This window comes from Aethalodelphis obliquidens, unplaced genomic scaffold, assembly GCF_003676395.1.
Source record: "Aethalodelphis obliquidens isolate GAN/ISIS:26980383/991018 unplaced genomic scaffold, ASM367639v1 scaffold27, whole genome shotgun sequence".
NCBI classification, from domain to species: domain Eukaryota; kingdom Metazoa; phylum Chordata; class Mammalia; order Artiodactyla; family Delphinidae; genus Aethalodelphis; species Aethalodelphis obliquidens.
The window spans coordinates 11,921,704-11,948,286 of NW_020837971.1; the positions used below are offsets into that span (position 1 = coordinate 11,921,704).

The 26,583-nt window shown below is 45.6% G+C and overlaps 1 protein-coding gene across 2 annotated transcripts in view; it reads left to right on the forward strand.

The window, feature by feature from the left end:
• Positions 1–25,495, forward strand: part of POU6F2 (POU class 6 homeobox 2) — a 363,025-nt gene extending 337,530 nt beyond the window's left edge. Inside the window, exons 6-9 of one of the 2 annotated variants that reach the window (XM_027123965.1) lie at positions 1,334–1,540; positions 11,482–11,650; positions 20,615–20,783; positions 24,252–25,495. In XM_027123965.1, coding sequence (XP_026979766.1) covers positions 1,334–1,540; positions 11,482–11,650; positions 20,615–20,783; positions 24,252–24,756 — 1,050 coding nt within the window. In that variant the 3' untranslated portion in view covers positions 24,757–25,495. The remainder of the gene's footprint in view (positions 1–1,333; positions 1,541–11,481; positions 11,651–20,614; positions 20,784–24,251) is intronic. The other variant, XM_027123966.1, reaches the window with a different exon arrangement.
• Positions 25,496–26,583: the final 1,088 nt, after the last annotated feature.

Consider the following 26,583-nt stretch of genomic DNA (forward strand, 5'->3'; position numbering starts at 1 on the left):
CAGTTAAGAATCCGCCTGCCAATGCAGGGGACATGGGTTCAATCCCTGGTCCGGGAAGATCCCATATGCCACAGAGCAGCTAAGCCTGTGTGCCACAACTACTGAGCCTGTGCTCTAGAGCCCACGAGCCACAACTACTGAGCCCGCACGCCACAACTACTGAAGACCATGCACCTAGGGCCCATGCTCTGCGACAAGAGAAACCATTGCAATGGGAAGCCCACACACCACAACGAAGAGTAGCCCCCGCTTGCCGCAACTAGAGAAAGCCTGCATGCAGCAATGAAGATCCAACGCAGCCAAACATTAATTAATTAATTAATTTAATTAAATCTATTTTAAAAACTAAATGAAAAATAAAATGCACTTTTAAAACATTTTCAGCCCTCAGTAGTCATTTCACCTCTATTTTGAGTTTCAAATATTCGTTTATGACCCCAGTTCTCTCCAGCCTTCAGAAAGCTTAGGCTCCTTGACAATGCTGTAGAGGAGGTGGCAGCGCTGGGAATGGACTCCTGTGTCCCTGACTCCAGGACCCAGGCTCTCAACCACTGTGAGCACCAGGGTGCTGCTGGGGCACCGTCGTCCCGCTGGGGTGTCAGGGAGCTGGCCCCCGACCTTGAGAGAGTTACAGAATGTAGGGGAAGGCAAGGAGCGATGGAAACTGCAGGGGAGACCCGAGCAAAGGAGAGGATGGAAGGGAGCACACTGTGTGTGAGGGGCCCTGTGGGGAAGGGGTGCGGCTCCCCAGCCAGACGAGGGCCTGCAGTGCGTGAGGAGTCTATCCCTTGCTTCGGAGACAGAGCAGGTATCTGTGCTACCCTGGCAGAGTTCACATGCTTCTGCCCTCACTGATGCTTGATTTTTTTTTTTTTTAATTTTTATTTTATATTGGAGTAAAGTTGATTTGCAGTGTTGTGCTAGATTCAAGTGTACAGCAAAGTGGTTCATATACATACACATGTATCTGTTCTTTTTCAGATTCTTTTCCCACATAGGTTATTACACAGTGTTGAGTAGAGTTCCCTGTGGTGTACAGCAGGTCCTTGTCAATTATTTTATATATAGTAGTGTGTATCTGTTCGCCCATGATTTTATTTTTATATAAGATATTTTCCCCTTCCCTCCATGCACTCGGTCCATGTGTGTTTCTCCTTCAGATGCTCATATCCTCTGCCACTTTCTTCCACACCCGCATCTCCGGATCTGTTCAAGGATTATGAACCGGCTCTCAGGGAGCCTCTGATAGAGGCCGGGGCATGAGTGGTCTTCAGGTGCATGTGCAGACCCTGAACAGAGCCCAGAACCTCACCTGTGGGCCTGTCTCTTGCAGATTATTGGGACCATTCCTCTGATGCCGAATCCGGGGCCGTCAAGTCAAGCAGCAAGCGGCGCTCAGGGCCTTCAGGTGCAGCCGATCACCCCCCAGCTCCTGACCAACGCCCAGGGCCAGATCATCGCCACGGTCATCGGGAACCAGATCCTGCCAGTGATCAACACCCAGGGCATCACGCTCTCCCCCATCAAGCCCGGTCAGCAGGTAAAGGCTCCGTGTCCAGGCAGCTGTGGCTACCTGGACACCTCTCCTGGCCGCCCTTCTTCTGTTTCTTTTCAATGAAAAGTCATTTTTAAATTAGAAGATATTTAATCCCACTAATCCTAACATATCTATACTTACAAAAAGGCAAGTAGCTTTATTCTTCATTATTAGTGAATATGGGTGATAACTATTAAATAGCTGCTAATCTACAAATATGAATATATTCAATTATAACAGAGACAATGGCCTAAAATTCAACAGATATGTGTTCTTATGTATCTCTGCTTAGCTGACACTTAACTTTCAATTTTCAAAGTGGTCAAGAAGAAACCAAGACCACTTATGTCTTAACTGTAAAGGGAAAAAAAAAAAAGTATTAAACACCAAGCAATCCCAACCTGATGCTTCTGAGAATGCTGCCTACACATTAGGGAGTGGGGGCTTCCCTGGTGGCGCAGTGGTTAAAAAAATCTGCCTGCCAATGCAGGGGACACGGGTTCGATCCCTGGTCCAGGAGGATCCCACATGTCGCGGAGCAACTAAGCTTGTGCACCACAACTACTGAGCCTGTGCTCTAGAGCCCACAGGCCACAACTGCTGAGCCCACGTGCCACAGCTATGGAAGCCTAGAGCCCGTGCTCTGGAACAAGAGAAGCCACTGCAATGAGAAGCCCGCGCACCACAATGAAGACTAGCCCCCGCTCGCTGCAACTAGAGAAAGCCCGCGTGCAGCGGTGAAGGCCCAACACAGCCAAAAATAAATTAATTAATTAATTTTAAAAAAGTAATTATCTTTAAAAAAAAATTAGGGAAAGAAAAATAGGAAGTTCCAACTGGTAGAATTTCATTAAAACCATGACAATCCAGTTCATTTTTTCCATTCAAATATCAATCAAGCACTTTCCTGTATGTTATGTTATGTATGTATGCTAGAGGCTGTATGTTATGCTAGAGGCTGGGTACACAGCTCTGAATAAGAGAGACGTGGTCCCTGACCTCATGGAACTTCTGATTAATTCAACAAACCTTTTTTGATAACCCACTCTACAGCAGGCCCCTGCTTAATAAGAAACAGGGGTAAAAGAGTGACGCTTTCTGGTCTTAAAGGAGCTTGTAGAGGACACAGATACATGAGCACAGTCCCTCTGTGCAATAAAACAATGTCCTGGGACCTCCCTGGCGGTCCAGTGGTTAGGACTCTGTGCTTCCACTGCAGGGGGCCCAGGTTCGATCCACTGCAGGGGGCCCGGTAAGGGGATTAAGATCCCATAAGCCATGCAGTATGGCCATAAATAAGTAAGTAAATAAATAAATAAACAAGCAAATAAATAAATAAACCAGAATGTGCTGTAACAGGACAGATGCGCACAAAGTTTAGTATCATCACAGAGATGGGAGTGACCAACTTTGTCTAGCGAGTTTTGAGTCCTCACAGAGAAAATGGTTTGGAACTGAGTCTTGATGGTTGAGTAGGAGTCAACCAGGTAAATGATGGGTCAACAACATTCCAGGCAGTGGAACCAGCAGGCACAGAAGCAGGGAAACGTGAAGGAGGACGGAGTGTTGAGAAACAGAAGGAAGGTTCCTGTGATTGGAATGTAGAGGAAGTCTGAGGACAGGCATGGAAGGGGCTTCATATTCAAACTGAAAAGGATGGGCTTTGTCCCTGTGTGATTTGAACACATTACACATCATCTTTGTGCCTTGGTTTTCTCATCTGTAAAATGGGGAAATGCCAGCACCTACCTCACACAGCAGTTGGGAGGCCTCTCTTACTCCTGCTGGTTCTCGCTCTGAATCTAAACCACTGCCTGGGGAGCCAAGGTCCCCACCACCCTCTTCTTCCTCAGCTTCCTCTCAGGCAGTGGGACGACAGTCCCTGACGAATGTATCGTGAGGACTTCCACCCTCACGCCTTGCCCCCGTCTCTCAGCTGTTTTCTTTCTTTTACTATTTACAAGATTCCATTGTATTCTCTACCTTCTAAATAGTTCCCCCAAGGGACTTCCCTGGCGGTCCAGTGGTTAAGACTCTGCGCTCCCAATGCAGGGGCTGCAGGTTCGATCCCCGGTTGGGGAACTAAGATCCCGCATGTCACGTGGTCAATAAATAAATAAATAAATAGTTCCCCCAAATAAGGCAAGATTCTCCATGTTTCACTGGCTTTTTAATGCCTAGTTCCGTCTGTTCAAACTTATGTTCAAAATTATCTCTGGGGGCGGAAATGAGAAGATCAACCTTTTTTCATACAATCTGCTAAGAACTGTTTTCTGTCAGCAAAGCCAAGTTGTAAATTGCCAAGAAGATGAGGATTATTTAGATATCCACAACATTTAATACAAAGTAGCTCTCACTCTCACCTTGAATTTCTAAGGAGGGTGTGTGGGTGATAGACCATCGCTGTTACATAAGATGACAGCTCTAGATTTGGGGTAGTACAGTTTCCATCCAGAAGGACCTAACCAAGAAACGGCAAGTAAGAGGTGGGTGTGGTGTCACTCCTCAAATCGTCGCCCACAATCAACATCATGAATCCATTTCCACAGTCTCTCCCGTGAACACAGATGCACCTCAGAAGCTTCCTCACAGCACCTGTTGGCCCCTGGAACGAAACCTCATTACCATGGTGGGAACGTCTCATCCTCTGAAGGTCTAATCACCATCGTCCTTGTCACTGTAGAATCAGACATCTAGCAACTGGGAAGAAACAGCCAGCCTCTAGGGGATGTGCCTTGCACCTCCAACTCGTGTCACTTACAACCAGCCTCCCAGAGAGCAAGACTCAACTTGCACGTATAGAAGCGTGCATCTCTCATATATGTACGTGCTGAGAGGAAACGTGTGCACGGCTGAAAAGAGTGACATGCAGACCTTCCTGAATCCTCAAGTCGCGGCAGAGGCCCATGGGCCCATCCCGTTGTTCAAGGCATGTGCCAGTGGTCTATCCAAGTACCAGAAAGATCAAGGGAACCGTTGAGGAAGCTGGTGAGAAATGTCAGGAAAATTGCAGCAATTAGATGAATGACTATTACTGTTTCTTGGCATCAGCTCTGATTGAAACACCTTGGAATGTGTAGTAAAGTTAACAAGTTGGGTGAATCGACAGGAAATGCTCAAGTCTGAGTCCCAGATATAAAAGTGGGGGTTCTGAGGAGAATGGATCATAAAATGCCCAGAGTCCAAAAGTAAAAAGCTCACAACTGGAGGTATAAGGATAGTGGTCTTCAATTTTTTTCTTTAAATATTACCCTTTACATTGAAGAAGTATAATATGGACAGCCACTAAAAAATAAAGGATTTCTATCGTACAGTAGAGAAGTTTCTCAGTTTATTTTTTTCATGTGATTTATGACAAATGCTTGATCTCACAAGAGCATAGCTCCAACAGTAAAATATGTCATAAATTACAGGAGCAGAGAGTTCCCTAACTCATACTCAGAGGTCCAGTTTTATGGAGTGAAGTACAGAGCTCTTGGGCCAGACGACATGGGGTGATTTGTTTTAATTTAATAAAAGTAATTGCATCTTTAATTTTTACACCTGCCTGCCACTAATTAGAAGAGCCTGAATAAAATCTGAGTGAAGAGTCAACCAGTCTTGATGATGACTTATTCCAGTGATGAAAGATTGAGAACCTGCAACGTTATCATCTGAAATACAAACAGTGTTTTTTTTTTAATATATACCAGGATCTGATAGCCCTAGATATCACATCAGAGATCCTTGGTGAGCAATGCAAGACAATAAGAGTGAGAAAAGGACTAGATAAAAATGAGAGACAGAGAGAGAGAGGGGAGTATCTTTCTGTGCATGAAACAAATTACTTAATACAGAATAGTTGGCGGGAGCTCAACTATTCCCTCCATGGGACTCTGCAGCTTCAAAAGTCAGAGTCACCCAGGTGCCCGGGGTTTGCTCTTACTATCCTGTGACTGTGAATTAATGATTTCTTCATGAGCAGCACAGACATCATTTTGTGTATATTTATTCTTCCTCTGACTAAATCCCAACAAAAGTTAATGGGAGGGGTTTTTTTTTTTAGTGTCATTAAGGAAATAGAGACATTTGAAAGGGAAAATGTTCTAATTTGTAAAATCAAAGCATTGAAATTTTTCAAAAATTAAATACCGTAGCTGTAATGCTTGGAGACTACCACCCATGAAGGCACTCAATTGTTCTTCAAACTGTAATCTTGATGCCAATAGGAAGACAAAGCAAAGTGGTTTATTTCACTTAGCTCTCTAAAATGCCATATGATTCTCCAAATCCATCCATTTTTTTCAAGTAAAAAAAATGTACTCACTTCCCTGTTTTTCCCCAGCCCTTACCTGAATCAGTAGTCCCCAGTTTTTTTTTGGAGCCACCCAGAATGAGACACACACGAGGCATTTCCACCCACAAGGGATCTAAAATAGCGTAGGGGTTTTCTGGACGGATGAAACGTGTGTCAGTGACCCCAATACAAAACAGATCTTTGACCTTCCAGCCACATATCTGGGCATCTCACCTCTATGGTCTCCCCTTATCCCCCCCCCTGCTGAGCTCAGCTGACACGGGGCAGGCTCCCTGCACACCCTGTGCCCCTGGCCTGGAATGCCTCTCCCACCTCCTGTGTCTGGGAAGCTCCCGCCACTGTCCCTCTGCCCAGGATCCCTCCTTCGTGAAGCTTGCCTGTGTCATTCCCTCACCTCTGACTTCCCCTTGCTCCGTTCACTGTCATCAACCTGTACTGTCACTATGAGTCTGTACCTGAAAGGAGGCTGAGACCAGACTGATTCAGCCTTGCTCAGGACCCCGCCCACGCTGGGTGCTCCGTCCGTCATGTTCAAATTTAATTGTTGCCAAACCATAGTGTTTCCTTGTCCGGGACGCCGGATCCCAGAGCCACGCTCCCAGGAGAGCCCAGCCCAGGCCCTTCTGTGGCTTTCCAATTCTGTGTCTTCTGCATTTTCCAGTATGTTCCAAATGAGCACCTGCCGGCAGCCTGGGGATACCTTCCACACAGCGCTGTCTTCTCTAGTTCTCTTTTCTCTCTGTCAGGCCCTTCCTCTGCACTAAGATCTGACTCCTGTCCCATCCCCGTCCCTGCTGAGCCCTGCTCGTGTGTCCCAAGCTTGCGTGATGACTGCCTTGGCCTTTGCTGCCTGTGTCTGGGCATCGGCCCCGAATGCTGCTCAGGTTCTGATTCTCCTCACTTCCTCACATCCTCATGGTGGCTGGAGGAGTGACACTGTTCTCAGTTCTCTTTCCTGAGACCATTAGAGCTTCTGCCATACCTACTCCCCTGCAGGCAGGAGGGGCCTATGATGGAGCCTTACACCTGGGGCTCTGCTTCCTGCTTATAGCCTCAAGAGATGCTTCAGAGCCATGGAACTGAGCCAGAGGAAACCCAGTAGGTCTCCTAAACTCTGCCAGAAGGATAACTCCCTCCGTACTTTTCTAAACTTCCTGCAGAGATAACTAAAATCTCCCTTGGGTATCATGTCTAGAAAATTTTTGATAACTGAAATCTCTAGATTTAAATGTCTAGAACATGATACCCAAGGGAGATGGTAGTTATCAAAATCTTTCAAAATTTTAGTCCTCAAAATTTTTCAAGTTAGATTGTCCTGAGGTCAGCCCTGAATCTTTCAGCAAATGTAACACCTGTGCAGTTGTCCTGTCCATGGTAGAATGAACTCCTCAATGACACTCAGGTATTCTTTATGCCCTCCTAATTAGTAAAGGTTCTTATTAAACTCGGGCTCGGGCTTCTCTTGTCTAGACATAGTAAGTCCACTTTCTTTACCTTTTGTGTAGGAGAAGCTCCATCCAAAACCTTGGGTGGTCCCTCAACCAGCAACATTATCTTCACCTGGGAACTTGTTAGAAACGCAAATTCTTGAGGGCCACCCTGGACCTACTGCACCAGACACTGTGGGGATGGGGCCCAGGGCTCTGTATTTTAACAGCCCTCCAGGTGATTCTGAAAGCCCTGAATCTTGAGAACCACTGATTTCATTTCTCTGCCAGCTATTATAAGGGACCCAGTACACAGAAAAATGCCAGCCATTGCAGAGAAGGAGGGAGAATCATGATGTCTTCCTGCACACTCTGGCTTCTTCTGCTAGAGCCCTCGGGGTTATACTCATTTTCTCCATAGCACCACAAGGGGGCTTTAGCTGGGGGTTCTTTATGCCTCCCTGAGATATTTATAAAAGCCCAGGTCTCCTCCATTTTGCCTCTGTGTGTTTGGACAGTTTCTCCTCCCTCCCCCATCAAATGAATTTCTCTATATTTAATCCCATTTGAATTTTACTGTTTATGTGGACTGACTTTTCCGTCTCCTCTATCACATTCTGGTTCTGCATTTTATCCCATTTTCCACCCCCACTTGTTTTTATGTCAATCGTGAATTTAATTAGAAGATGCTTTATTCCAGAAACTAAAATATTATTAAGGATATAGTGTGTTACACATAGAAGGTATATGAGGAGCAGTGGCACAGACGATCAAGAAGGACTTCAAAGTGTGCCTGTATCTATTTTTGTTGAATATGTTAAACATCTGCAGCAGTACCAACTAACACAAACAAAGCATCGAAGGCAGCCTGTGAGAGGCAGCAGAAGTATAAAGCTTTTCAGACTCAATCCTGTGCCTCCCTGTTTCTCATTGACTGTGTGGGATGGGCATCGTCCTCTCCTTCCTTCTCTGGATAAAGCAAAGCCCCAGGCTAACATGAACTGCCCCTTCACTTTCCTCTTTTGTGGACTCTCCGTGCTCTCAGCCAGTATTAATCTGCTAGAAATGCCATAACCATAAAATCTTGATTTTTGACAACTAAGAAGCTTTCAGAATTTTTATTGGTTCTGAAGTGTCTGGTTGAATTCTGGAGGGTAAGCAGGACCCCAGTGTCCTAAAACATGCTTATTTTCTTTGGAAGAAATACATCTTTCCTAGATTCTTAGATATCTTAGATTCATCTCTCTAACTATGTAGACATAGAACAAACCCCTAAAAGATCTATTTTACTTTCTTCTAGAATTCCTTCTCCTGCGTAGCTTAATGCATAAGCCATAGCTTGCTTGAGTGACTCCTCAATGAGATTGCAGCCTAGTCATTTTACTGAGTTGTGTCTGAGGAAGAAAAATTTTAATTGATTATTGTCTTTTCCAGTTCCTTGATGGTACTTTGCCACACCCAGGGCCAGTTTTTATTGATGAAATGGTAAAACCGAAGACTGGCTCATTCAGTAACTCCAAACTGTACAAAGCTTTTGTCAAGTAACAATATTTAGAAGGACAACTCAATAGGCTAGAGGGGGTAGACTGACATGCAAATATCCATCACAATTTATTAAGCAAATTAAAAATAGATTTCATCTTCAGTGTGCATTCCTACAGAATAAAACTTACTGGATTCAGTTGTTGATTATGTGCTCAGCAGACTGGCTAATTACTTTAGGCAGATGCTTGATGCATATTAAATTGGGTTCCGTGTCAATTACAACTGTCTTCAGTTCACAGTCTTTGCACAGTGGAGTAATAATAAGGCTGTTCACTTGAGATGTAACTGCAGACAATTCTGGAGCGGGACACCCTGGCATCCTGGAAAGAGCCCTGAACTGTGAGGCGGGAGCCTGGATCCTAATGTTCAGCAGACTCGTGGCCTAGGGACAACCATTTACTTCCTGTAATCACGCCAAGTGTCTCTGCCACATAGAGATACCACGTGAATGGGAGAAGCAAAAGCATCACCACGGGGAACCAGAGGGGAAATAGCTCCTGAAGCACATTTCCAAAGTAGCACTTGACTAACAGTTGTTTGAAAGTAAGATGTTAACTGATGGTTAAAAACACTTTAGGGAATTAGAAAGACTGACAATCCCAGGTGTTGGTGCCGATGTGGAGCAACTGGAATTCTCATACGTTGCTGGTGATACTGTCAAAGGCTACCACCACTTTGGACATCAGCTTGGTAGTTTCTTTAAAAGGTAAATAGGCATTTATGGTATGACCCAGTCATTTCCACAATTCCACTCCTAGGTATTTACATATAAGAAATGAAAACACAAGGTACACACAGAGACTTGTACATCAGTGTTTATCACAGTTTTCTTCATAACAGCACCAAACTGGAAATAACCCAAATGTCCATCAACAGATGAATGGATAAACAACCTGTGGCATATGTATACATACAGGTATATGCTATATATAGTATTCAGCAATAAAAAGGAATGAGCTACTGATACATGCAACAAAACAGGCGAATCTCAACAACGGTATCTGAGCAAAAGAAGCCAGATGCAGAAAGAGGACATGCCATACAATTCCATTTTTAGAGCCATGCCAAATGGGTCCATTATGGCAGAAAGCCAGGAGGTGAGGGAAAATTGATCGCAAAGGGGCTTAGGGAATTTCATAGAATGATAGGAAGGTTCTGTATCTTGATTATGTGGTGGTTTCACAGACGTATACATTCGACAAAACTCATCAAAATGTTTGCATTAAATGGGTGTATTTTATTATGTGTAAATTATATCTCGGTAAAGTTGAATGAGAAATTGAACACACACTGGGAAAGCAGGGACAAGTGTGAAGTTGAAACCTCCCGGGCTGACTCTTAGATCCCGAGGAGGTGGTCAAAGGTCAGCGCCTGATTTTGTGTAGTGGCTCTTCCACCAAAGTTCAGGGCTTGGCCTGATTCTGCCCCCAGTCTGACTACCTTTTATAAAAACCTTTTATAAAGACCTTCCTACACCTCTGGGAGTGTGATGATGGCTATGACAGCACTTTGTAAAGTACTCTGTCCAACCAACAAAGGTGGCCACTGCTGAAGGCTACCTGTGCACCTGTGCTGGGTCCTGGGCTGCCCTTTGTGTCAGCTTCCTAGAGGGTCAATACATGGGTGAGACCCCTCCCGGGCATCTAAGTGGACCCGGCACCTGCAAGCGTTTCCCTTTTCTCTCTTCTTCCTCCCCTCAGCTGAGCTTCTCAGCTCTCAGAACAACAGCACTTTGATGACCTGTAAAGGAGTCATGAGCACATGGACATAAAGACCACCTTCCTTACGGCACACAGAATTTTTCAAAAAGTGAATTCTTTCTTGAGGCGCTATGACTAAGAGCTCAAGCCCTGGGGTCAGACTTCACGGGCCCAGAGACCAGATCCTCCCCACCTGCCAAAGGAACTGACCAAATCCTTTAAACTCTCTGTGCCTCATCTTCCTTGTTGGTAAAAAAGGGGTCAAAATCATACCCACTTCTCAGGCTGACGTAGGAGTGAAATGAGAGGGCATAAAAGTCCCGAACAAAGTGCTGGCACAGAGTAAGACAGTGACAACAGAGAGCTACAAGTATTAATCAGTACTTTTGTCCTGACTGCCCCAATTTCTTTCTTAATTTCCAAAGGATCTTACAGAGCATTTTTTCCGACTCCACAGTAATACACCCAGACTCTTGGGTCTGGGAGAGCAGGAAGTTCCCATATACACTCAGCCTAAATTGGAACTTTCCTAAAAACACCAGTTACCTAAGACAAAATGGCTGGGCACAGCCTGCCTTTGATATTGCGGTTTGCATTCCAAGTTGATGGTAGGTGTTATATTTTATCTATACGTTCTGGAGAAGCCTGTCAAGCGCGCTGTAATTGCGTGAACAGGCACAGAGTCCAATGGCACACCGCGGTCAGGAAATGTAGAAAATTGGGTGCTCCAGCAAGCTAAGTAAGAAATTAATAATATATTTAGAATTACTAATAAAATGCCTGTCAAGACAGCAGCAACGTATTATATACCAAAAAAAAAAAAAAAAAAAATCCTCCCTGTTGTGTAGGGTGTGCACTCTTCCAGAGAAGCGTATATTCTTGGAAATGATTCAACCCCAGATGACACTTCTGTTCCCTGGCATTTCCCTCCTAGTTTTTCATGCCTTTGTGTATTTTTCACATCCCCCATTGTAGCTCCACCAGCCCTCCCAGACGTCGGTGGGTCAAGCGGCCTCCCAAAGCAGCCTTCTGCACCTGGCTCACAGCCAAGCAGCCATGTCTCAGAGCCCCGCCCGGCAGCCTTCCTCTGCTTCCTCCTCATCTTCCTCCTCCTCGGCTTTGAGCGTGGGCCAGTTAGTCAGCAGTAAGTATCCCTCCTGGCTCCGTTAAGCCATGGTGGCCTTCTCGTTGCCTAATTGCAATGTCTCTCTCTCTCTCTCTCCTCCCACCCCACCCGTGCATCCCTACATCCCTTCCTCCCTCCCTCTCTTTCTGCTTCTTTCAAGTTGAACAGGAATTTCCTGGCCCCGCTGGGCCAGTATCCGGATGAGGTCCGTGCCCAGGGCCAGACGGTTCCTTGGGGAAGCAGGCCCCCCAACCCCCTCAAACGTGTACGTGGAGGGGCCGTTTCCACCTCAGGCGCCTTCTGATGTGCTGAGTCAGTCCGGCCGCTTCAGAAGCGAGAAACTGACCAGTTTTCAGGGCACGAGCCACAGAGCTCAGAACTGAGATAGCCAGCAGCTGGCACTCGGCCGGCAGGTCAGGCTGCCTTTCTGTGTGTGTGAGGTCCCCTCCATACCATTTGCAGGTGTCAGAGGAAATAAGAGAGAGCACCTGTGGGCGGGGAGGGGGGATGTGCGCCATGAGCCGCCTCCAGTGGTGCGAGGGGAAGCTGCATGGGCGGAATCCAGTGAGAAACCTCTGAACAACCGTTCACAAAAGAACCGAAGGCTGCAAGTCGGCTTCCCTGAGCGGGCGGCACATACACATTTTAGAAATGGTATTTGGCCCTAGGTGAAGACAGCATCTGTATCACATGCAAATAGAAACACATAGAGATGAACGTGACAGTGGTCTAATTTAATGTTGTTCACCTTTAGTGCAATTTTTACTTATATATAAAAATGACAGAATATGTGCATAGATTATAATTCTCCAGGCACCATATATCCAACAGTTACGGGTTTAAAGGCTAAAGCACTGCAGAGGCATCTGTGCCATAAAACAAGGACACATGTAAGTATCTGTGTTTGGTCAGGTGTCATGAATGACCTGTTATAACAGGAACAGTAGGGACTCTCCATATCATAGGGCAAGTCTGGAAATGCAAGGCAAACCGGAGGGTCGCTGTGTCTTCCCCCGACAAGCGACACCCCCGCCAAAAATATATATGTACATATACACATGTGCGTACATATATGTGTGCATATATACATAGATATTCAATTATATGGATAACTCAGGCAAGAAAGATGCTTGTGGAATGGAGAAGAAAATGAGAGATTATGGAAAGATTAAAATGCCCAAGTACTTCAGTACACTAGCCTGGATGCTCTTGATTTTAAAAATGGGTCAATACCAAACAGTTTCAGGATTTGATGGAGTTTGCCATCAGCCTGTTGTTTTAAGTTGTTTAGATATATAACTCCTCTCATTTGGGCCAAAAAAGTCTAGTCTTACTCGAATAAACTCATAAAAAATTAATTTAATTATAACCAGATTTTTTTCCCCAACAAAGAAACTCCTCATAGGGTTGTTGTGAGAAGAGATTCAAACTTTGTTCCAGTTTGCTCTTCTGCAAAAGCTTCTGTAAAACACTCTATTTCTAAATAGCAGCGAGGTCATAAATTTACAATAGACTGTTAAGCTTTGGGCCTGAAAGAAAAGGAACGGATATCAAACATCTTATAGAGAAGAAATAAATTAAATGTGAAATGTTTAAATATGAAAAGTACAAAATACCCCACGAATACAGTATTTTACGCAAGGTAAACATTCAATACATTTTGGATGGACAGAGAGGTGAATGAACGGATAGACGGACAGACAGACGGATGGATGGCACTGGATTCTATCTTGCCATTTGTCTCAAGCTGGGCAGGAAAGGACTAGCCTTTTCCAGAGCTACTTAATGGGCCAAATGAAAGTTCAATTGCACAGTGGCCAATGGGATATCTAGGTTCTACGTGCAGAATGAGTGAACCTTGCACATTGCATATCCTTGATGAGAAATATACAGAACTGGGGAAAAGAGACTCCTTTACCACATGCACTTGAAGCAAGAACCTGCAAACTCATACGCAGAAGCTGAAAGAGGAGCCTTCTCTGGCAGATATGAGAGGGTCCAGGAGTACCACTGCCGGGCGTCACACTTTACACAAACCCATTGCTGGGCTTACAACTGCTACAGATTTTGAGCATGTTGTTTAGTTAATTCCCTTCTGTCTCAAGACCCTACTAGAGAATGAATAGCACCTGGAGCATTTTCTGATGCTGATTACCACACCCTCAACAAACCTCTGTTTAAGCCTCCTTTTGCAAAGTAGGGTTTTCAAAGCACTTTCATTATTTTTCTGATTTGAATACTCACAACAAGGTAATATAAATTCTCATTTTCAGATATTGAAGCTGGCATCAAATAGATCCTGAAAAGTACAACCCATCTCGACCATCTTATGTCAGAGAGGCCAGATTCAGTCTTAGTTGAGAGACAGTGTGTGATCAATCTCCTGGGTGACAAAGCCAGAGGATAACCCAGACATCCGGACTCAATGGGTCACACACGTTCTACACAGCACCGCTGCCTTAAAAGACAGGGTGCTTTCGCATAAATTTTATCCAGTGCGATTTGAACGATAAACTCTATCAAATCACCTAAATATTCTTCAAATAATTTTTAAATGCCTGAAGCCATGTCTTACAATTAAAGCACAAGCTTTTTCTCTGAGCCAATATGAGAAAAACTAGACATCTTGCATATTTTGAAATTTATATTCAAGCATGAACTATGCATTTAAAATTACTTTTTTCTGAGATTAAACTTTACCAAATTTGCAAATAAGCTAATGTAGGGAGACCCGACCCCATACTTCAGCTGGAGTTGATACACGGATTAAATTACAGGAGGGAAAAGCATGTTTTAGTCAGAGGATGTCAACTTAAAAATAAAAAATAAGCTTTTTGAGCACCATGTATATGCAGGCACAGGGATAGATATTAAGAAAGCAGAAATAAGCTAGATGTGGTCCCTGCCCGGGTGCAGGTCATGAACTGATAACAAAGAAACACAGTTACAATAAAGGGAAACAAATGCTATGGTCAGTGTACCAATAAAGACTATGGCAATACAGGAGAGAGTGAACTCAGTTTTGGAGACTGAGACAGAACAGAAGGACTGGCTGGAGTAAATAATCCTTGAATTAAGTGGGATGGTGAATGGGTCAGCAAATCCCTCCACTAGGCCAAGGCCATAGTTCAAAACAGGTCAAAATGGATTTGAACCTGTGGTCAAAACCTTGGTGAATGGACCCTCACAGGTCATGGGCAAGGTTGCCTAGTGCTGGGCCATCTGCCATTGCTCCAGATCAACTGGAGTGGGTGGATCGTCCATAACCTGCCCTACTCCAGGCAAAAGAACTCAGGGTTAACACCAAATAGGCACACTCCTTAAGACGTCTGCACATCTGTTCACGGCACCTGCACAGCCTGCCCTGTGTCAAACCTTGCCTGGTCTCCTCAGTCACCAGGGCTAACTGTAGTTTCCATAGCAGGGCTTTTGGAAAGCCTAGAAGAATCAAACAAAAAACAAAGTCCCAAAATGACTTAAGATTTACACAGTTACTGTTTAAAAACAGGTAGACGTGGGACTTTTTTATTCTTGGATGGATTTGGTTTGGTTTTTCAGGACACTTTTGTTTTTTAACCCCTGGCCTGTAAACTTAATTCTTAGACAGCAAAGGGACTGAGAGTTAATATCAGAAAAACCCAAACTATAAAGTGAACGTAAAGATGCCTGGTGATAGCTTATGGCACAGTGGAACCCCTGATTCACTTGATCAGTTTCACACCATTTTCCACAACTCAATGAAGTCACCGTATTGCGAGCAAGCTGTTCTCCCAAATTGCATTGCACATTCCCAAATGGTTTCTTATTTCTCAGAAATATTTGGTAAATATGCCCATTATTTGCTGTGAGAGAAGCACTAAAAAGCAGATGGATGTTCAGAAGGCAGTTAAGTCATACTTGGCACCTTCTTTATAGATGCATGTTTCTCCTGTAACAGTCCCACAAGCAGAGGTTGTAGAAGGAAGATGTGGATGGATGGCAACTGTTCGACCCATTTAGCAAAAACCCTTTACACTGATGTCCAGGTGAGCAGTTGGAAGGAGCTAAATTTTAAAAATTAAACAAAACAAATATCTGTCCTGGTCCATCCTGAGTGCTCAATTCAGTATGGGCCCAGTGGCCATGCAACCAGATTCTACAGAACAGGTTTGTGTTCATGCAATTTGCATTTAGCTCCCAAAGAACTCTTATTTTTCAGCCCATGCACTCCGGATTTGATTTGGGAAAAACGTCATCATTATACTTATGAATCACTGCCAACATTCAATGCCAGTGTATTATAGATCTCCAGGCCAGTCAGTCCCTACGTAGGCTGATCTTCTGGCTCCTTTAGCAAGGCTCAGATTCAGGGAGAACTGTGGAAGTTGTTGCTTCCTGACTTTGTTAACATACTGGGCCGACTTAATCTGGAGCAAACTTCTATAAGAGGTGCACTTCTTCCTCAGTGCAGAGAAGTCCCAGACTGGGTTTCCCTAGAGCTGGTTAAAGATGCTGGATCCACCTTGTGGGGGACCTGAGGGTTCCCTCTGAAGTCCCCATCAAGGTGGCCTGAGATTTATCCTTAAAATGAACCCAACCTCCCCAGAGCCAGAAGGAATGACATGATGGAAATAGAAAAAGGATATAACCCTTAATGAAGGGGAACTGTCCAACAGTGGAGAAGAAAACCTCAAGAGTTTAAGACAGAAACTTTGGCACCAAAAAAAAAAAAAAGCATTAGTTTTTTTGTTAATTCGAAACATCTTACAGACACCATCTAAGGCGTTCTCCCAATGTGGGAAGACATGTCCCACATGTTGTAATCAGGGTAAGACTAATATTTGTCCATGGGTGGACCCCTTCTTTGGATGTGGAGATTTCTGTAGTCCTGCGATCCATGGAAGGAAACCATAATAATACATGGCGCCGTCTGGTTTTTACGGATGAGAACAATAATATAAAGAAAGCCAAGCAGCTCGTCTCCAGCAATCAACAAATTGAACAAACAATGAGACACTGGTTTCCTCTACCCAGACCTTTGTCCAATAGACTGTCACCCTGTCTAAATTTCACCAGAATTCCTAACTTATCAGCTCTAGAGGTAGAACCAGGAAGAAGACAAGAGTGGGAAATGTACGAGAGGAGAAAGAAGGAATTCAGCTTCCTGGTGTGATGAGTGTTTGGGGCCTCACAGATGTCCAAGGGCTCAGGGGGCAAGGCTCCCACCTCTCTGAGCTTCAGAGTAAAACTGTTGATGATCCGCACAGCTGCTCAGGGCAAGGGGATAAGAGACCACAGCTTTCTTTTTGACTCTGGTTATTATCAGAGATCTGGCCAAAAGCCACTTGCACAATCACACACAATGGATTTAGTCGCTGGTCTCAAGGAACTAGGAAGGAGATAAACAAAGGCAGCAGAAGGCAAGGCAGAAACTAGAATAGACTTACACAAAATTGTATCCCAGGCATAAACCTGCCCGGTGCTGCGCTGCCAACTCTGGTGGCAGCACAGACCCTGGGACTGGAGTAGACCTTGGAGATCCTTCCAGATCACCTGAATCCTTCAGTTGATTCCTGTTGATCTAGAGATGGGACTAATGGAAGGCAACAGATTTACTTCCCACAGGAGCTACTTAGCTTGGCTCAGAGAAAAAATCTCCCCCCCAACTCCAGACTCCAACGGCCACCCCAGCCCACTGGTCCCAGTTGTTTGCCAGTTGCCATAAACAGTGAGGCCAGGGGTGGAGAAAGGCAAGGACGGGGCACCTGCCCAGCAGTCTTTCTGGCCCATCATCTTACCCAAGGTGGTAGAGCAAGTTCTCTGTGTAGTGGAACCTGGTGAATAATGATGGTAAAGGGTCGAGTGCAGGCAGGTAAAGGGTCGACATGCAGAGGATGCCACACCCAGACTCGGTCAGGCCAGAGCCGCAGCGAAAGCCTCTGTCTGCGGGGTCAGTGGGTCCTCTGCCTCAGGATCGCCTGTAGTACTTGTTAAAAATGCACATCCAGGGTCCCATCAGGTGACTCCTAGACCTACCTAATTAAGAAAACCACTGTCCCAAAAGCCATATCGTTACAAGGAAAGTCTCCGGCTTCCATTTTTTCACCCTCAGTTTTGAACCTGTGCTGCCCACGTTTGCAAAGCCATGAGTTCCTCTTCCTTCTCTCTTGGAGAGAGGCCAGGCCCCACTCCCTATGCTGTGCTATACCAAGTGTCCCTCTGTGTTCTACACCAGACCTTCTCAACTCTTAGTTTATTATTGCGTCCCCGGCCTACGAGGAGCCCATTTAGACTTTCCTATCCTTGCTGCCCGCCTTCCCCTATGAAATGTTAATATCACAGGGATACCGCACATCGGTTCTGTTTATGTACCTCGGTCCTGGGGGGACCACATCCAGAACCAACTTCCGCCCCCTCGGGAATGCGTGCTGTAAACGCAGGGTCACCACACAGGTTCAGCAAGGCCGCAGGTCCGGCGAGGGCTGGGGAGTAGGAACTGAAGGGGCGGCCTGGACCAGTGCCAGCTGACTGACTGCTCCCGAGGGCAGATGCGGACCTGGCGCCACCAAAGCTTCTAACGTTTCAGAAGAACATGACAAATCTAAATGTTTCTTTAGAAATCTCCCAGTGTTTACTGTCGGCCAGGAATTCCCCCAAATTGTACGCACTCGAAAAGCTGAGTTTTATTTGCAAGCTGCTCATTTGCAACTTCTGCTCTAGGAATTTTTTTTTTTTTTTTTTTTTTGCGGTACGTGGGCCTCTCACTGTTGTGGCCTCTCCCGTTGCGGAGCACAGGCTCCGGACGCGCAGGCTCAGTGGCCATGGCTCACGGGCCCAGCCGCTCCGCGGCATGTGGGATCTTCCCGGACCGGGGCACGAACCCGTGTCCCCTGCATCGGCAGGCGGACTCGCAACCACTGCGCCACCAGGGAAGCCCCTGCTCTAGGAATTTTTAAACGAAGAAATGGATGAGGGGCTCAAAGCTGCTGTGTGCGTGGATGGGACCTCCCGGAATCCTTAGCAAACCCTCCGAGCTGCTCCACGCTGGTGGGAATTAAGATGCAGAGGGCAGCTCCCACCAGGCACAACCCAAACAAGTCTGTTAATCAAGTGATGCCAGCCTTCTGGGGTGAAGTTGGGGAGAAAAAGCAGGGTTTTAATTAATCTTAACAGCCAAATTAGTTTTATTGTCACCCTCTGCCCCCGTCCATGGACATGGATTCTTAATGTCCTAAACTGAAATATTCACCACTCCCAGCACGGGCTACCCCTCGCTCCCTACCAGCCCCGCGCCCCCCCCCCCCCCCCCCCCCCCCCCCCCCCCCCCCCCCCCCCCCCCCGCCGCAGGCCTCCACCACGCTCTGCCCCTCCCCTGCATCTGTGCCCGTCTGCACCCTGCCCCCACTGACCAGAATATTCTCTGAAAGCTGCTCACTGGGTAAGACCCAGATGAATCCTCCCTCCTGTCACCTTACCTTCTCTGTAAATTCCAGTGTGGGTGCGACACTACTACTCCTTGACTATACGCAACCTGGTATTTTTCTCTGTTTCTCATTCGTAACGTTGAGCCCCAAATCCCTGTAGACAGCAAACTCCACAGAGGCTGGAACTGCCCCTTCTCTTTCTCTTGTTCCTTCTCTCCACTCATTAGGGCTCCTAGGAGTCACTTAAGAAATACTCAGAGACTAACTGCAGTTATTATACCACTTTCCACCCATCTTTCCTCCATGAAATTATGCTTCATGATGTGTAAAAATTCTACAGGACTTTGTTTTTATTGAAAAGATACGGGTACAGCGTACACCTCCATGGCTGATTCTGTCGACAGAGTCCATTTCCCCTATAATGAGAGAATCTATACAGGAAGCTCCAAGGCCCCTGCCACAGATATTAACATCTTTATTTAAAAGTCCTTGAAAAATTGGTCCTTGGTGTACCAATGTATTTCTTTTCATGATAACAGGAGTTTCTATAGCCCAAGGCCCAGAAGACTAATACGGTATACCCCAGTTCCTTAGACAAGTCCTGTAATTGACTGAAATTGTTGGGTGATTGTGCAGAAAGAGGAAGAGAGAAACTTTTCACCTAAGTCCGGGGAATGAGGTGAAGAACAATAGAGTCAGCTTGCAGGGAGAATGGCTTCGCTCCAGGCAGGATGGAACAGTCTTTTGAAATCTTCCACCATCCTCAAACCATGCTGTCTCCAGCTTGGTGTGTGCTTTCATTTATCCAGAGATCAGTAGCCGGAGGTGGGGTGGGGGGGGATAGTTTCATTCTCCGGCTGTTGTGTCATTTCCCTTGATAAGTCCTAAATTGACCGAGTTATGTGGCACCAAAGGAGCCTTACTGCAGTAGGCATTTTTTATTCTGTGCCCTTTCAGGGGACAAAGGTGTCTGTGTCAGGAGATTGTTATGCGGGGTGGGGGGAGACTGTTAGTCTCACGGCTTCATAAGCATGCTCTTCTGAGGGGCTAATGTGAACATAATAAATTAGGCAACGTTACCATCTGTTAGCCTGGCTGCAGCGGTGATCGGGTACAGGAAAATACAGAATACTATATTTTTTCAAGGGCAATTCTTAGCACTAAAGCGTCCAGCTAAGACATTTCAAATGGAAAGCTTTCCATCTTTATATTTTTACATGATATCTGAACATATTTATGGGCCAAATGGAGTCGCACCCCCCCATAGCTGGTGCCCCCCTGCCCTGGCTGCTGTCTGTTAAGCGGGAAGGAGCTCGCTCTTGCATTGTGGAAGTGGCAGGGTAGGCTTGCCGTGGTCTTATCTGGGACAGGACTACCTTGAAGGATGATCTGTGCAGGTGGAATGAGTTGAGGATGGGGGCTTGAGTGCCTCAGCTGGCAGACAAAGAAGGTTCTGCGGTGTGGCTTCCCACCGCTCTGCTATTAGGAACCGAGCCACTTTCTCCTCGGCCGTCAAGAACGCGTAGCCCTGAGATGTGCGTTGACGCATTGATCCTATTTTTTGCAAACATCTCCACAGATCCTCAGACGGCAGCGGGTGAGGTGGATGGGGTTAATCTGGAGGAGATCCGAGAATTTGCCAAAGCTTTTAAAATCCGGCGCCTGTCCCTTGGCCTGACCCAGACTCAGGTGGGCCAGGCTCTCAGTGCCACAGAGGGCCCCGCGTACAGCCAGTCGGCCATCTGCAGGTAACCCGTGCCCACGCGCTGTCACCCCTGCTGGCTGGCCCGGGCCTCGTCTGTCCTCTCGGCTCAGCTTTTCTTCTTCGGGTGGGCCGAGCTGGAGGGGTGGAGTGTGGGAACGGAGTCTGGGGTAGCTGTGTGTTGGGATTGGTGATATTGACAGAAGTGGAGTTGCTAAAGCAGACTTGGGGGCCTGGCTTGATAACTCCTGTCAACTCACAAAGAACTTCCAAGGCGGTTTCATTGGAAATACACACCTTCCCCCCACCGGGGGGCCAGAGGCTTCTGAACCCACCGTCCTACGCAGCTGAGATCCACGGTCTCCTGTCTGTGGATTGATGTCGTGAAGCTGCCAGTCCCAGATGGTGTTAATGCTCCCACCATTTCTGCTCAGGGATGGCTATCCGGATTTTCCAAGAAAACACACCTTAAAAAAAACATATATTAACCATCCTGTGACCACAAAGGAATTTTTAACCTTGCCTTGCTAGACATAAGTCTAAAAGCACATTTTTAAAAAAGAAGCAGCTGCTTTCCATAGCTCAGAAAAGGGTAGTGAGGGTTTGGCCTAACCTCACCCTATCCTTCCCGAAATTAAATACATAAATGACAGAAGCCAGCCTTGGCTGTGTTTGAGTTGATCTGGGTCAAGCCGCCAGAAGCAGACCCTGCGCATGCATGTGTGTGTTGCACTAATCCCATGTTTATGCATGAGGTGACAAAGGCACTTCGGTAAGAGCTTTTTCCTCTTGGGCAATGTCTTATGAGTCCTCCTACATCAGGAAAAGCCAAGAAACCAACTCTAAACTCATTTAAGTGGATTTTGTTCTTGGTGATCCATGAAATGCTGTCTTTTTATCTGCTCTTTATACTTTTAATGTATTCCCCAAAGGACAGAAGTGTACTTTTCCTGCAGTTTAAGACTAAGGTTATAAATAACATCAGTATGGGGTAGGAGTTTGCAGCTCACATTTTGCTCAATGATTTTCCATAAAACCCATTGATTGTTGTTAAATACAAAAAGCGCCGTAGGATCCTCTCACTTCTCTGGCCTCCCCTACTGTTTTTTCTTATAAGATACCTCCCTGTAGAAAATAACCTTTATTCAGTCTATACAAGGATACTACTGCTGGGAAATTTGTTTCAAGGCTTGTATATGTTATTCCAGACAACATGTACCGAAGCATCAGCACTAACGAGCAGCATCAAATGATATGAATACCGTTGCTCCCTGTTGGGAAACATTAACTTTGTTTCATCTCAACAGCCTTGGGATAAAGGCACGCCACAGGTTTTGAGGTTGTTGCCCATGTGCTATGTTGCTGAAGTCCTCTTTGGCTTATTTCTTTGTCCTAAAGTGTGATCTCCTTTTTGTGGCTTAAGTGCTATCTAAGGTTTTCACTAACACACGTAATGTTTCTTGGGCATTCCCAGTCAAATATGTTGATTTCTAAAATCTTCCCCTGGGGAAGCCAAAAACGCTACGGCCAAAATGAAAAGCAGCTTTGGGAATTCACTGTCTAATAGAAGATGGCAGATGCCCTGACTTCTCGGCCTCTCTCTAGCTTCTAGTGTTTCAGCGGGGTAGTTTTCGGAGCTAACTACCAACAACAAAAAAAATGGAAGTCTTGAAAGAGACCAAGATCTGACAGTGGAACCACTCCAGTTAATTTACATGGTGGTGAAGAATCTGCATTTGCACACACTCTGGTGTCACTCCTCCCTTATGAGCTGCAGTGACTCGAAATGCTTTAACAAGTGTGTCTGCATCAGAGACCCAGAGGAAAACACACCAGCAATACACTGGACATCCCTATCACAAGCTCTGTCCCCCATGCCATGGTGCTGTAAAGCCTGTTGCCATGCTACCAAGACTTCAGTTTTGGGGCTTTTATAGTGAATGATGGTAAGTGAACACAACAATGAAGGCTTTAGGGGAGCCTGCCATAAGTGAGCAGCTCATTAAATGGCATTAAATAATTAATTCATTTTATATTGAAAGCAAAATGTACTTCTTTCCTCTTTGACCAGCTGAAAGTTGGGGTTTTAAAAAGTAAATAAATAAATAACTCCTTGAACTATACATGGAAGGGAATGCTATCGGAATCCCATTAAAATTTGATACTATTGGCGCTGCTTATCACAACATAAGATATCTAAAATGCAGTGCCAAAAATAAGATTAAGGCACATAAAGGAAGCCTATCCTTTTGTGTCCTTTTGCAAGCATCCTTATAAAACATACTGCGGCCAAAGCGGGTTCATTTTCGCTCCATGAAAACAGTCTATTGTAATAAGATGCACTCTGCAGTCAGAGGGTTGTTTTTCAACAGCACTGAACTTGAAAAGATAGAGGAGAATGCCACGGATCCAAAGTTGTCATCCTGGAGGGTTGTGAATTTGGATTTAGAACAAACAAACAAACAAATAAAAGGAATTGGTACTATTTTGTATTTCATTGAGAGTGCATATGAATTTGATACCAGGATGACCTCTTAAAGCACTGTAGATAGTTTTGTCCAAGATGCTTCATAGTTTTTTTAAGTCAGTGTAGCAAAGAATTGCAGATGGCAACTGATATATAGAAGACCTCATTTACAGAAAATGATATCATTCAAGTACAGTTTGCAGATATAGCACGTTAAACACAGCTTGATACTCTGATGCAAAAGTACACCATTACACTGGACGGTGTTGGAAGGCATGAGGTAGCCCTAGCACATCGGGGGTGGGGGGGTGTTCATAGCAATTACAGTGTGTCCAGCTGTTTGAGTCCAGCAGTAAAGTAGCAAGAGGCTACGTTTTACCAGAAAAGGGAGCATGTTGTTAACTTACATCTGGTGAAAAGTGTTTGTTACCAGAGACAGAGACAGGAGAGGGCTGGGGGCCGGGGGAGAGAGAGAGATTAAAATGAGACACAAAACAGAGATGAAAAGAGAACCATAAAAGAAACTTGTCCCGGTTGCCATCACTGACGATTAGCATAGATAGAACATTTTTATCACCAAGTCAGTGGGGGGGAATTCAAGGAAACCAAAAGGAAAACATAAAAAGAATCATTTTAAACGAAAGAACATGACAGCTGTTGTCTTTGATGTCACTTCCTGGTGTTAATTTTTGCCTTAAGGATTCTGAAGTTCAGGGGAGATGGTGCTGGGTGGATTCAAATCAAAGCTCAGATCTCAAGCATTTCCAGGAAAAAGATCTGCGAGTGGCTTTTGTTTCCATCGTGATGGCTGCTGTGTTGTGCTGTCTCCACCCGTGCTCACCTGGCCCGCTTGCGGGTGTGCGGGCTGCATGCAGGGGCATGAAGCATGCGCGAGGGCGGGTGCTGGCTTGAGCGGGGAGGGCGACCTTGCAGCTGGCTGCTTATCTGGAGTGAATTTGCTCTGCCAGTCAGTCAGGCAGACAGGCAGGAGGCCCACCCTGGCAGAGGACTCAGTGTAAGACTGTTCTTTTTCAATTCTCCCCCCAGACACACCATCCTGAGAAGCCACTTTTTCCTACCACAGGAAGCCCAAGAGAACACTATAGCTAGCAGTCTGACAGCCAAACTGAACCCTGGCCTTTTGTATCCTGCCAGGTTTGAAAAGCTGGACATCACCCCTAAAAGTGCCCAGAAGATCAAGCCGGTGCTTGAGCGGTGGATGGCTGAGGCTGAGGCCCGCCATCGGGCAGGTATGCAGAACCTGACCGAGTTTATCGGGAGTGAACCGTCCAAAAAGCGCAAGAGGCGCACCTCCTTCACGCCCCAGGCCCTTGAGATCCTCAATGCCCACTTTGAGAAGAACACGCACCCCTCTGGGCAGGAAATGACCGAAATTGCCGAGAAGCTGAACTATGACCGGGAGGTAGTTAGAGTTTGGTTCTGCAATAAGAGGCAAGCCCTGAAGAACACAATTAAACGCTTAAAACAGCACGAGCCGGCCACGGCAGTCCCTCTGGAACCCTTAACAGACTCACTGGAAGAAAATTCCTAAAGAGACGCCCACCCGGAATCAGAAAAAAAAAAATCCACAGAAACTAAACTCCACCCTTGGGGCTTCATCCCCTAAACCCCCAAAAAAGAAAAAAATAAAAACAAATTTTAAGGTAGCCCCAGTCATCACCCTTGTAAGTAAAAGACTAAGAAAACCACCAAGTGGACAGGATGGTTTATACGTGTCCATGGGATTTTCCAAAAAAGAAAAAAAAGGTTTTTTGAAAATTTTTAAACAAGGACTACACCACAGTGCAGGTGTATGCAGGAAGGCTCGTTCCCTCCCCGACCTGTCTCCCCAAAGCCAGTTTTATAAGGGACTTAAAGCAAACCAAATAACCACATACTTTTTTCTGTGTATTATGAAAATGTGAACACATTTTAAGAAAAACGACTAAACCAAAAAAAACACAAAAAACAAAATACCAACAACACACAAAGGAAACTTTTCTCTGTTCAAAGCGAATACAAGCCTACCACCTGGAGGAGGGGCTGCGGACGGCATCCTTCAGGTTCTAAGTGCTGATTCACTATGAACCTATTAACCAAAGTCAGAAACACGACATTGCCAACGCGACCATTAGTCTGCTCCTCTCTGCGTGTGAAGTTGTGTTCCAAGTTTTCACATTTGTACTTTGCGGAAAAATAGCAAGCCTGACTTCTCTCATCTTTCCCATCTACTGTCACCCCCTGTGGGGCGGGGGGTGCCACTGCTGAAGCCATTTTGTGAGGCTCACTATTGGTTTTTATTTGGGGGGAGGGAGTTCTCTTTTTTTTTTCTCTTTGTTTTCAGCGGGGGGCATCCTGGATCGTGTGCCAAAGCATCTGTTGCTTTCTTCTCACTATGACCTGTGGGTTTGAGAAAAGAAAATGGAGCTCGCATTTCTCATTTTCCTCCATCTCTCCATCCCCCCGGCGTGTGGCTCCCAGTGTCTGCTGGAAGGCCACAGAGTGGGCATGGTGTCTTTTCCACTCAGACCCCAGTGAAACGCAGGAGAGACTCCAAAATAACTAGGGCTTTGCTCGATGAACTGTCAACACTGGCATAAGCTGTAATTGTGCCCACTATCCACACCAGAGCTTGGGATTTTTCTCAGTCTGTTGGCCACGTACATGGAGAGCTGACCAAAACTAATTTTGTAATATAAACATAAGCTGCACATTTGGTTCAATACTTACATCTATGTTATGCTTCTGTGCAAAGCAATTTCTCTCAGAAGTCTGATAGCCAAAGAAATGTCTCGAGATTTCAGTCAAAATACACACATAGCATGCACACACCCATATACACACAGGCCAAAAAGAGAGAGAGAGAGAGAGAGAGAGAGTGACTGGACTGTTAAAGGCCTTCATGCATCCTGTAAATTCCATCTTTTCTGCTACCACTTTCATTCAAATAGTGATGGCAGACTTTTTTCGGGGCGGGGGGAGGGCAATTCTTTTGGGGATGTATAAACGGAGCAGAAGGTTGGCAGACGAATTAAACGATGGGAATTGCAGCTGGACTCTTGAGGGGAAAGGAAGTGTTAACAAGGAAATGCCTCCACTAAAGGGAAACATACAGAAGTGGCTGATCGAGCGCATCAGAGTAGCCTTCCCTCTTAGAACTAAGGGATTATTTCACTTTTCAAAATAACTTACTCCAAAGATCTGTGGGCCAAAATAACCTAATAAGCCAGAGGCAAAAAGTAAGATGTGAGGATTTCTGTGCAGGTAAACACTTGGGACCTGTGGTTGATGTTTTCCGCAGGGAGAGGCAAAAAGTGTTCCATTATAGGATCGGGCAAAAGAGAGTGTCAGTTTCCTTGCTGTCGAGATGGAAATATTC